At 39.3% G+C, this 15,761-nt stretch overlaps 1 protein-coding gene and 1 pseudogene across 4 annotated transcripts in view; both read right to left on the reverse strand.

Moving 5' to 3' along the window:
* The window catches only part of EXOC2 (exocyst complex component 2), a 246,309-nt gene that overhangs the window by 5,054 nt on the left and 225,494 nt on the right, over nucleotides 1-15,761 (reverse strand). For 2 of the 3 annotated variants that reach the window (XM_079776019.1, XM_079776020.1), the window contains exons 26-28: nucleotides 9,958-10,019; nucleotides 7,509-7,568; nucleotides 5,503-5,693 (exon numbers count right to left, since the gene is read on the reverse strand). In XM_079776019.1, coding sequence (XP_079632145.1) covers nucleotides 5,600-5,693; nucleotides 7,509-7,568; nucleotides 9,958-10,019 — 216 coding nt within the window. In that variant the 3' untranslated portion in view covers nucleotides 5,503-5,599. Of the gene's footprint in view, nucleotides 1-5,502; nucleotides 5,694-7,508; nucleotides 7,569-9,957; nucleotides 10,020-15,761 lie in introns of those variants that run through there. The other variant, XM_079776018.1, reaches the window with a different exon arrangement.
* LOC307102452 (large ribosomal subunit protein uL11-like) lies at nucleotides 4,509-5,361 on the reverse strand (annotated as a pseudogene). Its single transcript has one exon. The product of its transcript is annotated as a large ribosomal subunit protein uL11-like (transcript).

The raw sequence follows: 15,761 nt of genomic DNA on the forward strand, positions 1-15,761 counted from the left end.
AAAACCTGTTTGAAGAAATAATGAGAGAAAACTTTCCTGATATAGGGAAGAAAAACCCCACACAAATCCAAGAAGCTCAGAGACTCCCAAGCAAAATGAACCCCAAAAGACCGACGCCAAGGCACATTATAATTAAACTGGCAAACACCAACGACAAAGTAAGAATCTTAAAAGTGGCCAGAGACAGAAAGTTACATTCAAAGGAACCCCCATCAGACTAGCAACTGATTTCTCAACAGAAACTAGTCAGGCCAGAAGGGAATGGAATGAAATATACAAAGTCATGCAAGGGAAGGGTCTGAATCCAAGAATACTGTACCCAGCAAGGCTATCAATCAAAATTGAAGGTGAAATCAGGAGCTTCACAGACAAAAAAGGGATGAGGGAATTTATCACCACCAAACCAGCAATGCAAGAAATGCAAAAGGGTCGGCTGTAAAAAAAAAAAAAAAAAAAAAGACCTAGAAAGTGAAGAAGAAACACAAGAGTATAGAATAAAAATGGCGACAAATAAGTATCAATAATAACTTTAAATGTAAATGGATTAAATGCCCCAATCAAAAGACATAGGTTAACAGATTGGATAAGAAAACAAGACCCATAAATCTGCTGTCTGCAAGAAACCCACCTCACAAAAAAAGACGCACACAGACGGAGGGTGAAGGGATGGAAAAGGGTTTTCCAGGTGAATGGAAATGAAAAAAAAGCTGGGGTAGCAATACTTATATCTGAAAAATTAGATCTCAAAGTGAAGGACATAACAAGAGATAAGGAAGGCCACTTCATAATACTAAAGGGAGCAACCCAACAAGAAGAAATAACTCTGTTAAACATATACGCACCCAACACAGGAGCACCCAAATACATAAAAAAAACTCCTGGAGGATATCAAGGGAGAGATTAACAGCAATAAAATCATAGTAGAAGACTTTAATATACCATTATCACCACTGGACAAATCATCTAAACAAAAAATCAGCAAAGAAACATCAATCCTAAATGACTCACTAGACCAGATGGAATTAATTGATACCTTCAGAACATTTCACCCCAAAGCCACAGAATATACATTCTTCTCAAGTGCACATGGGTCATTTTCAAAGACAGACCATATGTTAGGAAATAGGCAAAGTCTCTCCAAATTCAAGAAGATAGAGATCATATCAAGCATCTTCTCAGATCACTGTGGCATAAAACTGGAAATCAACTATAATAAAAACAATCCAAAGAAATCAAACACATGGAGACTAAACAGCATGCTATTAAACAATGACTGGGTTACCAGGGACATCAAGAAAGAAATAAAAAACTTCATGGCAACAAATGACAATGAAAACACAACAATCCAAAGTCTATCGGACACAGCGAAAGCAGTCTTGAGAGGGAATTTCATAGCTCTGCATGCCTACTGCAAAAAACAAGAAACAATGGTAATAAAATTACCTAACCCTAGAACTCAAAGAGTTAGAAAGAGAGCAACAAGAAAAGCCCAGTGTAAGCAGATGGAAGGAAATAATAAATATCAGAGCAGAGATAAACGACATAGAGACCAAAGAAACAATACAAAAGATCAACAAAACCAAGAGCTGGTTCTTTGAAAGGATAAACAAGATTGATGAACCTTTAGCCAAAATCACCAAGAAACAAAGAGAGAGGACCCAAATAAACAAAATCAGAAATTAAAGAGACGAAATAACAACAGACCCCGCTGAAATACAAAGGATTGTTTCAAAATACTATGAACAACTCTATTCCAACAAACTGGACAACCTGGAGGAAATGGACATAATCCTAGAAAAATATAACCTTCAAAACTCAATCAGGAAGAATCTAAACAGCTCAGTAGCCCAGTAACTATGAAGAAATTGAAGCAGTCATCAAAAAGCTTCCAGCAAACAAAAGCCTGGGGTCAGATGGCTTCACAGGAGAGTTTTACCAAACATTCAAAGAAGAACTAAAACCTATCCTCTTCAGACTATTCCAAAAAATTCAAGAGGAAGGAACACTTCCAAGCTCCTTCTATGAAGCCAGAATCACCCTAATACCAAAACCAGATAAAGACAACACAATGAAAGAGAATTACAGGCCAATATCCCTCATGAACATAGATGCCTAAATCCTCAACAAAATTCTAGCAAATTGGCTCCAGCAGTACATCAGAAAGATCATACACCATTTAGGATTTATCCCAGGGATGCAGGATGGTACAGTATCCGTAAATCAATAAAAGTGATACATCACATCAACAAACTGAGAGACAAAAATCACATAGTCATATCAATTGATGCAGAAAAAGCATTTGACAAAATCCAACACTCTTTCTTGATAAAAACTCTCAACATGGTGGGATAGAAGGATCATACCTCAACATAATAAAAGCTATATATGATATACCCACAGCAAACATCATACTCAATAGACAAAAACTAAAACCATTTCCCCTAAGAACAGGAACAAGACAGGGATGCCCACTCTCACCACTCCTGTTTGACATAGTACTGGAAATATTAGCCATTGCGATCAGACAAGTAGAAGAAATAAAAGGCATCCAAATTGGAAAAGAAGAAGTAAAGCTATCTTTATTTGCAGATGACATGATACTGTACATAAAAAACCCAAAAGACTCCATCAAAAAATTAATAGACTTAATAAATGAATTCGGTAATGTAGCAGGATACAAAATTAATGCCAAGAAATCTATGGCCTTTCTATACACCAATAGTGAACTTATAGAAAAAGAGACTAAAAAAGCAATGCCATTTACCATCGCACCAAAAAAATTAAGATACCTATGAATAAACTTAACTAAGAAGGTAAAAGACCTATATGCGGAAAACTACAGGACACTGAAAAAAGAGATAGAGGAAGACGTAAACAGATGGAAGAACATACTATGTTCATGGATTGGTAGAATCAATATCATTAAAATGTCCATACTACCCAAAGCAATCTATAGATTCAATGCACTCCCCAACGGCATATTTCACAGATTTAGAATAAACTCACCAAAAATTCATCTGGAATAAAAAAAGACCCCAAATAGCTACGGCAATCCTGAGAAAGAAGAATAAAATAGGAGGGATCTCAATACAAGACCTCAAGCTGTATTACAAAGCCACTGTTCTCAAAACAGCATGGTACTGGCACAAGAACAGACATATAGATCAATGGAATAGAATAGAGAATCCAGATATCAACCCAAACCAGTATGCTCAATTAATATTTGAGAAAGGAGGCATGAACATACAATGGATTCAACACAGTCTCTTCAATAAATGGTGTTGGGAAAATTGGACAGATACATGCAAAAAAATGAAACTAGATTACCAACTTACACCATACACAAAAATAAACTCAAAATGGATACAGGACTTAAACATAAGATGGGAAACCATAAAAATACTAGAGGAATCCATAGCCAGCAAAATCTCAGATTTATGCCGTAAAACTTCACTGATATTGCCCCTAGGGCAATGGAAGCTAAAGAGAAAATAAACAAATGGGACTACATCAAAATAAAAAGCTTTTTTTACAGCAAAAGAAACTATCAACAAAACAACAAGAAATCCCAGTATGGGAGAACATATTTGCAAATGTTATCACTGATAAAGGTTTAATCTCCAACATGTACAGGCAACTTATACAACTTAATAAAAGGAAGATAAATGATCCAATAAAAAAAAAATGGGCAACGGACCTAAATAGAATCTTTTCCAAAGAAGACAGAAGAAAGGCCAAGAGACACATGAAAACATGCTTAAAGTCACTAATTATCCAAGAGATGCAAATCAAAACGACAATGTGGTACCATCTCACACCTGTCAGAATGGCTATCATCAACAAATCAACAAACGACAAGTGTTGACGAGGATGTGGAGAGAAAGGAACACTAGTGAACTGCTGGTGGGAATGCAGACTGGTGCAGCCACTGTGGAGAACAGTATGGAGTTTCCTCAAAAAACTGAAAATGGAACTCCCATTTGACCCAGTAATCCCACTTCTAGGAATATATCCCAAGAAACTGGAAAGAGCAATAAGAAAGGATATATGCACCCCTATGTTCATAGCAGCACAATTTACAATAGCAAAGATTTGGATACAGCCTAGGTGCCCGTCAGCAGATGACTGGATCAGAAAACTATGGTACATCTACACAATGGAATACTATGCTGCCATAAAAAAGAAGGAATTCCTACCATTTCCAGCAACTTGGATGGAATTGGAGAACATCATTCTAAGTGAAATAAGCCAGTCCATAAAAGAAAAATACCACATGATCTCACTCATCTATGGATAATAAAGAAAATTATAAGCTATTGAACAAAAAGATAGATACAGAGAGAGTAAAGCATCAAACAAAAGGTCAAATTACAGCGGGAAGTTTAGGGAGATGTGGGGGAGATAAGAGATCAACCAAAGGACTTGTATGCAAGCATATAAGCATAACCAATGGACACAAAACTCTGGGGGGTGAGGGCATGTATGGGAGTGTGGTGGGGGGGGGCAATGGTAAGATATGTACACATATAATACCTTAAGAAAAAATGAAAAAAAATTATATAGCTAATGAAAATGTTGAGTAAAGATGTTTAGGAAAAAATGTCAACTAAATTACATATTTCATCGAAGACATTCTTTATTAGATGAACGCTCTATACTAGATATTAAAAATAACACAAATATTCAGGATCATAGTCATATTAGCTACAATGGTTAATATGCTTAAGACAGACAATATTCTGTGAATTTCTTTTCTTTTTTTTTGGTTGTCAAATAATCTTTAATTTAAATATTTTCCTTTGTAGTTCTTAACTAGCACGACATTCCACTGCAGCGCTGTTGATATCATGTATGATGTCATGAGGGTGGCGGCCATCAACATTGCAGTCCACAGACTGGGCAGTCCCCAGGATCTTTTTAATGGTTCCAGAGTTCTCTAGCTAAAGATGGGTGCTGCATCTGTCGGGCAATGCTGACAATCTCATCAAAAGTGTTATTTAGACTGTGGTTAATGTTTTTTTGCTTCTTTCTGTCTCTTGGCGGTTCTTTGAGGGCTTTGATGATCAGGGCAGAGACAGAAGGTACTACCTCAATCTGGGCGTGTCTGTTCTGAATGGGCAGTTTCACTGTAATTCTCAGACCCTTCCAATCACTGGTTGCTTTGGTGACATCATCACCAACCTTTTTCGGATACAGGCCTAGGGGGTCGACTTGGGGGCCAGAGCAGACGTGGCACCCACTTCCTCACCGGTGCACCTTAGGTATACGAGTTTGATTTGAACTTCGGTGGAATGGTGGAGGTGGCTGGTGTCAGATGAACCCGGATTCAGGATGACAAAAGAAAGTTGCATTTGTGCCTCCTCCGAGCCAAAAGCCTAAAGCTATGTATTTCTTAATAAGCTTGGCATTTCAAACAAGGGTATTTTGGTTGAAATAAAACATATACCAACATCTTTCTAAGCTACTAATTCAGGAGAAGAAAAAAAAAAAAAAGAGAAAAACTGCAAATGTAATGCTTTATATACAAATACCTTCAGGGCACTTAAAGAGAGTAACTTCATCACTTGTTATCTTTGGACAACCCTTACTTTGGAGGCATTTATGTTTTCATCAAGGCTGAAGAAGCAGCTTGGAAACAGGTGAGTTGCAGGTGCATGCTGCTCTTGAACTTGTTCAGCAGCTCTTCCAGTAACCTGCAGGAGCAGAGACTATTTACAGCCGACAGAAGGAAGCTTGTCCAGCAATATAAGAAAACACTCAGGGGAGCCAACTGCATGATTCATCGATGGATTCTACTCAATAACGAAACCAGTCAATCAAAGGAGTAAAAAAGAAGATACATAATTATGTTCATATATAAAAATCTCTCTAGTGCCCTTCCCTAAGATTAGAGTCCTCCCTAAAACAGATTTTTTGCACCTGTACATTTTCTTCATTCACTTTTCAAAAATTAAAATGTAGTTTTGTTGGCACACAGTTCTATGAATGCTGCTAAACACTTAGCAGACTAACAACTCCCATAACCGGATGCAGAATAGGTCCATCCTTCTCCAAGTTCTCTCATGCTGCCCCTTTTAGCCTCATTTCCCTTTACTCCCACCCTGGGGCAACAATTTGTCTAGTCTCTGTTCCTCTTATTTTGTATTTTGTCTTTAACAAATATTGGCAAGTGGTGAACTAAAGCCAGAGGAATCAGGTTTACTTCTAAGTCCACCAGGCAAATTGACAACTCAATTTGTTTCCTTAATTGGTCTGATTTGTCCATTTAATTTTAAGTCCAGAAGGGATCTTAGATTCATCTGGTTCAGATGAAGCAACCAATAAATGGGCTTACTGCTACTGGGATTGAGAGATTATTTCAGGGGTTGACAATGCTCAGTATTAGGACACTGTCCCAACAGATCTAGAACACAGTCCACCCAGGACTACAACAGAGTAGCTGATCTTCTTGACTCCCCCCAAAAAGTACTAGCCTTTTGAGCCATATTCTATATGTTAAAAATAATGTTAACTGTTTTAATCTTTTATCGTATTTATTTTAAATAAATGAACACAATTTGTAATAAATTTATATAGAGCTTGAGAATTAGTGTGAGAAGAAGGAAGTAAAAAAATGGTAGAAAGGGTTATAGGTGTGAACACTGCACAGCCATCCACTTGTCCATTCAGGAATATACACAGGAACATACAAGCAAAAGAACTGGTCTGCTGCCCACTCTTCCCAGCCCAGTCCAAGTGTCCCCATGACACTCCTACCATCAGCCAACCCCATGCATTCTCTCTGCCCTTTTAGTTTGCACAACATCACCTGTGTTAGATGCCAGAGCCTGAGTGTTTCATGTAGTTGACCACCACCATAAATATTTGTTTAGGGGCTGATCAGCCAAATGCAAAGGTGGGTGGACTTCAGTTACCTTGGAGGACCAAAGATGGACAATGTTTCCACTGCCTCAACGGAGGGTAGACTGGGCATTTATGAAATTGACCTGGCCTAGATTTTGTCTCAGGTCAGAATTTCCTGTTACATGAGTAGCAAAGTTTAGATTCAGTCTGAGACAATCAATATAGTGCTAGTGAAACATATATAACTTCATTATATCATATTTACAAATCTATTCTCTCTTAATACTTATATATGCAGAGTACAAATCACTGGGCCCTGCATTTTACTACACTGTCCTCTCTTTTAATTTCTAAGTAGTATCGTCTTCAAAATTTAAGAGAGATATAATTGACTGAGTTGAAATAAACTTTCTTATGACGTTTTCTATAATAGTCACTTAAACCAAGAAAATAACTAATTTCTAAATTGCCATAAAGCCAGAAGAAGGGTTTTTCCATATTCTGCCATTGGGAAAATGGCACAGCTAGCATGATGCATACGACCAAGGGCTACTCAATACTGTCTTCCTTAAATCCAATTCATTGTTCATAGAAAGAGTACTTCCAGGTAGCAGCACTGTGCTCAGCACGTCTACCGGGCTCCCAGGAAAGCACAGAGCACTTACTTTTTGTCTGCTCCGCTGGAAAGCTGGGGCAGTGCTTCCAGAGCCTGCTTAAAACTGGACCTGGAACACAAGCAGCAACACAGAGCTGAAACACTGCAGGTTCTCATGGGGATTAGAGCATCATTAAGAATTCTTAAGCATATATTAAACATAAAGAAACTAGTATAAACAGTGAAGCATGTAGATATGTGAGAAAAAGTACAAATGGAAAACAACAGAAAAAGAAAAAGTGAAGGTCTAGTTCCAGAGGCTTTGCAGGAGCAGGGTCAAAAACTCATTTAGGAAATGAAACAGAACTTGAAAAACTAAAGGAAAAATGGAACTTTATAAAAAGGTGCTATTCAATTTGGTTGGTGAAAGTTAAATGAGGGTGTTTACTTTTTTAAAAAAGTCTTTATTTCAAAACAAAACTGAACTCAAGATAAAGAAACTGGTCAGAAAGGAAGGAAAACAAAGTAGAAATATGACCTGTGAAAGATTACACAAATGGGGACATTTATAGTATTGATGTGTCTAGGTCCGATTTACAGCCAACATCTTATAATGACTGAACACAGTTTTTAAAAAAATAGAATTTAGCTATCATTATGTTTAAAAATTTTAGGATAATGGAGAGATGTATATATATATTTAAAAGTCAGCATTATTTCATTTCATGAAAAACAGTGAATTTTATTTATTTATTTATTTATTTGTTAATCCTCACCCAAGGATATTTTTTCCATTGATTTTTAGAGAGAGTGGGAGAGATGAGGGAGGGAGGGAGAGAGAGAGAGAGAGAGAGAAAGAGAGAGAGAGAGAGAGAGAGAGAGAGAGAGAGAGAGAGAGAGAGACACATCCATGTGAGAGAGACACATGGATTCGTTGCCTCCTGCATGAACCCTGACCGGGGCTGGGGTTTGAACCTGCAACCCTTGACCGAATTTGAACCCACGACCCTTTGGTGTGCGGGCCAATGCTCTACCATTCACTAAGAAAAAGGTGAATAAATAAATATAATTATTCATGCCTTTAAAGTGGTCTCTGATTTTGTATTATAAAAACATCCTCCTCAACATACCAGGAAAGAACTTTTGAGCAGAATTTCCCAAACTAGGGGTAGGTATTCTAGCAACATATGGAGAGATTGCACAGTCCCAACACAGTCATAAAAACTGGCACTTGATCCCTTCAGTTGTTCCTGGTGGGGCAGGCGTGGGTGCGAGGACAGCCTAGCTGTGGGCACACTCAGCAACCTCACAATATGAAACCAGCTCTCATCTCTCCTGACATCGAGGGAGTCTCTGCACATCTCCACAATCATCCTGTTTCCTGTAAGTCTCTTCTCCATTAATCAAAAAATGTGATGCTACTATTCTTTATTTTTACATTATGACAATAATGATGATGAAGATACAACCTATTATTTGTAGTGCACTGAAAGTTTAGAAGGTGACTTGACATATTGTCTCATTTAATTTCTCCAAAACTTTGCCTATAAAGTATTATTATCTTCCTTTTGTAATGAGGAACCTGGGCTATGAAAGGTTGAGTTACATAGGTACTTACACAAGGGATGCATACACATCAAATATGGAAGGGATGCTTTCTATCACCTGTTATTTAGTACTTAGTGTTAAAAAAATGACTGGGAAAAGGTGTGGTTACATAACTAACATGGGAGCCATCTAGAAATGGCTCTAGTCGGCCATGATAAACAGGAAAAAGAAGCTAACTGTGTCAGGAAAATAATTTCAGAGGTCTTTCTGTTGTAACGATGGCAGTAAGAATGATGGCATAAGCCATGTTATCAAAAGCTGGACATGAAGGAATATGTGCATTGCATAAAGACCCTAAACTTTTGTCTACCACTTGGCTTCTCATGCACATTAACAGCATTGCCCAGCATTTCCTGGGTAATGTTGCCAGTGGAGTAAACAATTTTGTAAAAGCAAGTAGTCAGTGCTGTTTCAATTCACCTACTGATATTTCAATGATAGGAAATCCTGACTTTCATTCAAAACAGCTAAAAATTATCATCAAATTTCCACTACAGAACTTTACAGAGAAACCACAAGGCTTCCTCTTATGCTGAGGATCACAATGTTTGAACTGTCCTGAAAGGCCTGCTATGAATAGACTCAATTCTTATTTTCTCCTTTCTAAAGAAGAATGCAATGCTCTGCTCCATCATTTATGAGACTAAAATTTATCTTATAGAATGAGAAATGTAAAATTATATTACATCTTTTCCCCTTTATATTATGCTACAAAGAACCAGTCTTAGGAATCCGTGGCTTAGTAGAGATGTACACTTTTTAACTAGAAATTTGAACAACCAAATATAAACATTTTCACATACAAAATCATACGCATTCACTCTGACCAGTTATCTTTTCAAAGGACTTTATATAGTAGTAACACAGCTTTGTTTTTAGCAAATGCTCAGAAAGAACTGTAAGCGTCTCACCTGCTTTCAGGTGTCAGGTGGACAGCCACAGTGTCCCTCAGAGCACAGATTTCAAGCCTCGCCTGAAGAAGAAGAAAGGACAAAGTGACAATCAGGACCTGTGACGATTATCACATATGAGCAGGTGGTGAGGGCGACGTCTCCAGCCTGTTCACCACAGACACAGTGCTGACAGAATATTGCAGGTGCATGGTTACCTCCACCCCGTGACTATTAGTTAAGAGCACACTTTCGGAAACAGTCCAAAAAAGTTGGCTATGAAAAAATTTCCTTTGACTGAAAATTAACTTACAGTCAAGTATGACTGAGTGAAGGCAGGGAGTGAGATATTTTGCTGTAAAAGGTGCGAACTACACAAGGATTTCCCAGCAATCTGTGTTTACTATCTAAACAGTAATTTTCCTATTAGCCTGCCTGTGAGAGGAAGGAGAGTCTGAAATACTGTCCCTGGCTTGTTCCCTCCTGCACAGATTTGAGGACGTGGGCTGGCTTACTTCCTTAAACATATGCATTTCCAGGCACATTGCCTTTAACCTCAAAAGCTAAGCTAAAGCTCTACAGATTCAATGCAATGCCTATTAAAATCACAGATGGCTTTTTTTAAAAAACAAAAATTGACAAGTTGATTCCAAACATACAAAACAATCTTGAAAAAGAATACAGTTGGAGAAATTTACACCTCCTGATGTCAAAACTCACTACAAAGCTACAATAATCAAGGCAGTGTGACAATGGTATATGGACAGACACGTAGGTAAACAGAATAGGACTGAGTGTCCAGAAATGAACATTTATGATCAAATGATTTTTGACAAGGGTGCTGAGACCGTTCAATGGGCACAGAATAGTCTCTTCAACAAGTGATGTTGGGACAACTGGACATTCTCATGCGAAAGACTGAAATTAGAGCCCTTCCTTAACACAAAAATGAACTCAAAATAGAACTAAATGTAAGCAACAAAATTATAAAATGCTTAGAACAAAACAGGAATCAATCTCAATGATGTTAGGTTGGGCAAGCTTTCTTAGAAATTATATCTAAGTATAAGCAATAAAGGAAAAATACATAAATTGGACCTCACCAAAATTAAAAAAAGTCCTGCATTCAAAAGGAAACCATCAAGAAAGTGAAAAGAATGAGAACATTTTTCACACATGAGGATGGCTGTCATCTGAAAGATAACAGTGACGTACTGGGGAGGATGTAGAAGAACTGGAATCTCATACATTGCTGGCAGGAAAGTAAAATGATACAGTCACTCTGAAAATAGTCTGCAGGTCATTTAAAGATAAAACAGAGTAACCACACGACATAGCAATTCCACTCCTAGGTATATAGCCAAGATATATGAAAACATATGTCCACAAAAAACTTGTAAATGAATGTTCACAGAGGCATTCTTCATATTAGCCAAAAGTGGAAACAATCCAAATATTCATCAGATGATGAATGGGTAAATAAAATGTGGTATGTTTATAAAATGGAATATTATGCAGCCATAAATGAAATGCTGTGCTGATCCATGCTGCAGCATGATGAACCTTGCAAACATTATGCTAAGTGAGGGAGATCAGTCACAAAAAGCTGTACTTATATGATTCTGTTTATATGAAACTTTCAGAATATGCAAACCATACAGATAGAAAACAGACTTGTACTTGTCTCATGCTGTAGGTGGGGGAAAGGAGAGTGACTGTTAATGGGCCTGGGGTTCCTTTCTGGGGTGATGTCATGTTCCAAAATTGATTGTGGTGATTACACAATTCTGTGAACATAGTTTAAAAAATCACTGAGCTGTAGACTCTTTATCCTATAGACATACTGCATGGTATATGAATTAAATCTGCACAAACTTTTATGGCAGAAAAGCTAACCTAATGCTTACACTTGTTTGCAAGCTTGAAGAAGTGTGACTTTACTTACAGGCCAGTTTTCCTCAGAGTTCTACAAGTGCCTCTGACGAGAAAGCCCACAACCTCCATCTCTGACTCAGGCACCCAGAGTATGGCTGATGCTCAGGAGACCACTGAGAAGAAACAGCCCTATTCTCCAGGAGTGCGTAAAATGTAAAACAATCATAAATGACACGGCTAGCTATTCAAATTAGAGTTAATTACAAAATCTGTAACCAATCTAGATAAAAGCTGATTTATCTAAGATACAGTATATTCAGCGAAACTTTTCTGTTTAGAAAGCAATTGTTCGGTTTCATTTTTCAGTGCTTTAGAAGCCTGAAAAATAGTTTATAACTAGAAAGTATATGTATGATAATTTACTTCTACTGTTTATACTGTAGTTTATATAAAAAACATACCTATAAAGAAAATATTAAGGACAAAAATAAGGTAGAACTTGTAGTTGAAATATTTTAGAAGGATTAAGTAAGCCACTGTAAAATTAATCTTCATGTAGAAATTTTATTCAAGCAAGGTGTTTTAATTAACCTATGAATTATGCCAATTGTAAGTTGTGATTGTTTATAAAAATACAAAAAACAAATGCATGCAAAAAAACTTCATGCTAAAAGATAGCTAAAATCCTCAGGCTGTCTCTCCATTCCTCTCAGCTGGCTCTCTGGAAGGTTTGAAGACTGATGCACTGGCCTTTCATGTAAATGATCATTAAAGATCATTAACCTGTAGTCTTTCTCAGGTATCTGCTCAAGAGAAGGGTGTCAAAAACAGCCATTTCAATAAGAAAGGGTGAAGGGGAATAGCCAAGTTCAAAGGAAGTATCAACATGTTAGGAACCAGACAGTCATGGTGGCTGGTCATCTCCTGGACATACGACTGGTGAGTCCTTACTCAATCGACAGGTTCTTGGAAACTGCAACTTTAAGAGAAACGATATTCAACAAAACCAATTTTACCACAGGCTAATTGCTAGAAACAAGAGTTAAAACCCTTTGCACTCGCTTGCTTTTTTCTCGATTCCTTTATTCTACTTGGGATTTAATTTTTTAAATATCCCAGATTTTACAAAGTGTGGCAGTAGAATAAAAAACTGGAGTTTCTTTTCATACAAACTTATTTATTTGGATTTTTTTATATTTCAAATTATTGATACATTCAAAGAGTATAAAAAAGAGCTGCTACCGATGCTAACCGTGTCGAGTCACACTCGACATACGAGTGCAAAAGGTTAAGTTCCTATGGCATATTTATGGTCACAAAAACATAATCAAACTTCTAAATAAAGACCCCAAACACTGCTAATATTAAACATTGAAATAACTGGGAGCTATACATATATTTAAGAAAGATTAATAAAAACAAACAAAAAAATTATTTTCCAACCCACTTATTCCATTTCAGGAGCCTGGGTGGCAGAAGCCAAACCTGGCAGCCTAAGGCACAGGCAGGCCCCACCCTGGATAGGATGCCCTTCATCGAGGGGCACATCATGCACCCCACACTCACAGACTGGGACAGTGTAGACAAGTGCACAGCTCTGGGGTGTGGGAGGAAACTGGAGTCTCCAGATAAAACCCTCGCAGCAGTGGGGAGAACATGCACATCCCAAACAGATAGTAGCCCCAGTCTGGAATCAATTTTTTTCTTATCAACGTTATAATAAAACTAGTGGCCTGGTGCACGGATTCAAGCACATTGAAAGGAAATTAATTAGAAGAAACATTTTAATATCGCTATTACCCTTTCTCTATAATAGAAGTGTCAACCAAATTCACGATCGACAATGACAGATCAAAACACATGTGTGCGATTGGCGCCAGCGAGAGCTTTATATGTATCGCGCATGCGCGAGTCAACTTAGCCTTTTATATCCTATATAATCTTATATAATAAAGAGCTAATATGCAAATGGTCATCACGCCCTCACACCCTCGCGTCCTCGGGCTGGGGGACCTGAGGCCGCGCCCCCCACCCAGCACCGGGGACCTGAGGCTGGGGCCGGGGGACCTGAGGCCGCCCCATCGCCCCAACTGGGCCACGCCAGCACAGCCAAGGGTTCGGTGAGCCTGAGCGGGGGCAACGAAGGATGGAGAAATGATAGACAAAGAGAAAAAGCTGGGTCTAGGTGGATCTTCTGTGCCTTGCTGAGGCCACAGAATAGATCCAGACTGCAAAGCTGAGGCTTTATTTATAATCAGGGACAAACAAGGTAATCCACAATGTTGTTGTAAGTTTCACTTGTTTTGGCAGCACTTGCTGCCCCTCCCACAGCCCACTAGCTACCCAGGAAAGATCTAGGGAGCAGTTACAAGATCAAGCTTAATTATGCTTAGAGGACTGTGCCCTCCAAGCTGGGACTTGTTTGCGACTTTGCCAGCAGGTCACTCCGAAGCTTAACCCTATAACTGCTTCCTACACTGACACTGGGGGACCTAAGGACGCACCCCCCACCCTGGCGATGGGGGACCTGAAGCCATGCCTCCTGCCCCGGTGCCGAGGGACCTGAGGCTGCACCGGGGGACCTGAGGCCATGACCCCCCGCCTGGTACTGGGCTGGGGGACCTGAGGTTACACCCCCCACCTGGCGGGGCTTGACGGGAGACCTGAGGCTGTGCCCCCCGCCTGGTACTGGGCTGGGGGACCTGAGGTTTTGCCCCCCACCCTGGCGCTGGGGCCGGGGGACCTGAGGCCATGCCCCCGCCTGGCACCGGGCCGGGGGACCTGAGGCTACGCTCCCGCCTGGCACCGGGCCGGGGGACCTGAGGCTGTGCCCCCACCCTGCAGGGCTTGATGGGGGTGGGGCCAGCCGTGTCTGGGTCTCGCGCAATTTTGAGGTGCACATGGGTGGGCGAAGACTTGACTCTGGGTCCCGCGGAGTGCCCCAGACTCTGACAGGAGGGAGATTTTCATATACATTTTACTAATTATTTTTCATCTTTGATACTTCTATTATAGAGAAAGGGCAAATAGCAATATTAAAATATTACCTCTAATTAATTCCTTTTAATATGCACAAATTTCGTGCACCGGGCCACTAGTATATAGATAAATTGCTTAATTAGACCTGCTTTCTGATTTAGCTAAACTTTCTCCAGCCCAGTGAAGCACCCCAACTTCTCTTTCAGATAATTGTCAGCAACACAGCAGTAAATATCAACAGGAAGCAGACTATTATTGTAGATCAGGCAGGGAGAACAAAGGGTAAAATATTTAACTGTAGCAGTGTTTGACTATATTCTGCACAGTAAGAAAACCTGAAGTCATTTTCAAGTTCCACCATTTCTTACTTCTTTTCAGTCAGGTCAAGTTTCTAAACTTTATAAATCTCCGTTGTCTAGCTAATGAAAAGAAAATAGGATTGTACGAAGTCTCCTATCTACCTACTCCAGGTCTTCTGTGAGGATCAAATGAGATGAGGCATGTGAAAATGCTTCACAAACATTTGGTTGAACTGTAAAATGTTTGCACTTGGCTATAAAGCAAGCCGAGTTCCTGGGCTGAAAAAACTGCAAGGAGGCTAGTTGCTAGGGAGAAGAAGTCAGGTGTTGCTATGTAACATCTTTACCTGGCGCCCACAGTGACCATTTCCGGGCTGGGCTGGGCACCACATTTCATGCCATGGGGTCTTAGCAGCATTGACTGAGATTTGGGGGGTGTCGCTCCAGGGTGGTGGTGGGGTCTTATGTCCCACTTGGGGGAAGCTGAGTGTTGGTTTGTTGGCACCAGGTCCGTGGTGCCGTTTATTTTTAAATGGCCAGTGCGCGTCATGGCAGCTCCTGCATTGAGTATCTGCCCCTGGTGGTCAGTGCATGTCATAACCACTGGTCAGAGGGAAGGACAGACACTTAGCCTTATATATATATATACATATATATATATATATATATATA

This window comes from Cnephaeus nilssonii (genome assembly GCF_951640355.1).
Source record: "Cnephaeus nilssonii genome assembly, chromosome: 7".
In the NCBI taxonomy this organism is placed as follows: Eukaryota; Metazoa; Chordata; class Mammalia; order Chiroptera; family Vespertilionidae; genus Cnephaeus; species Cnephaeus nilssonii.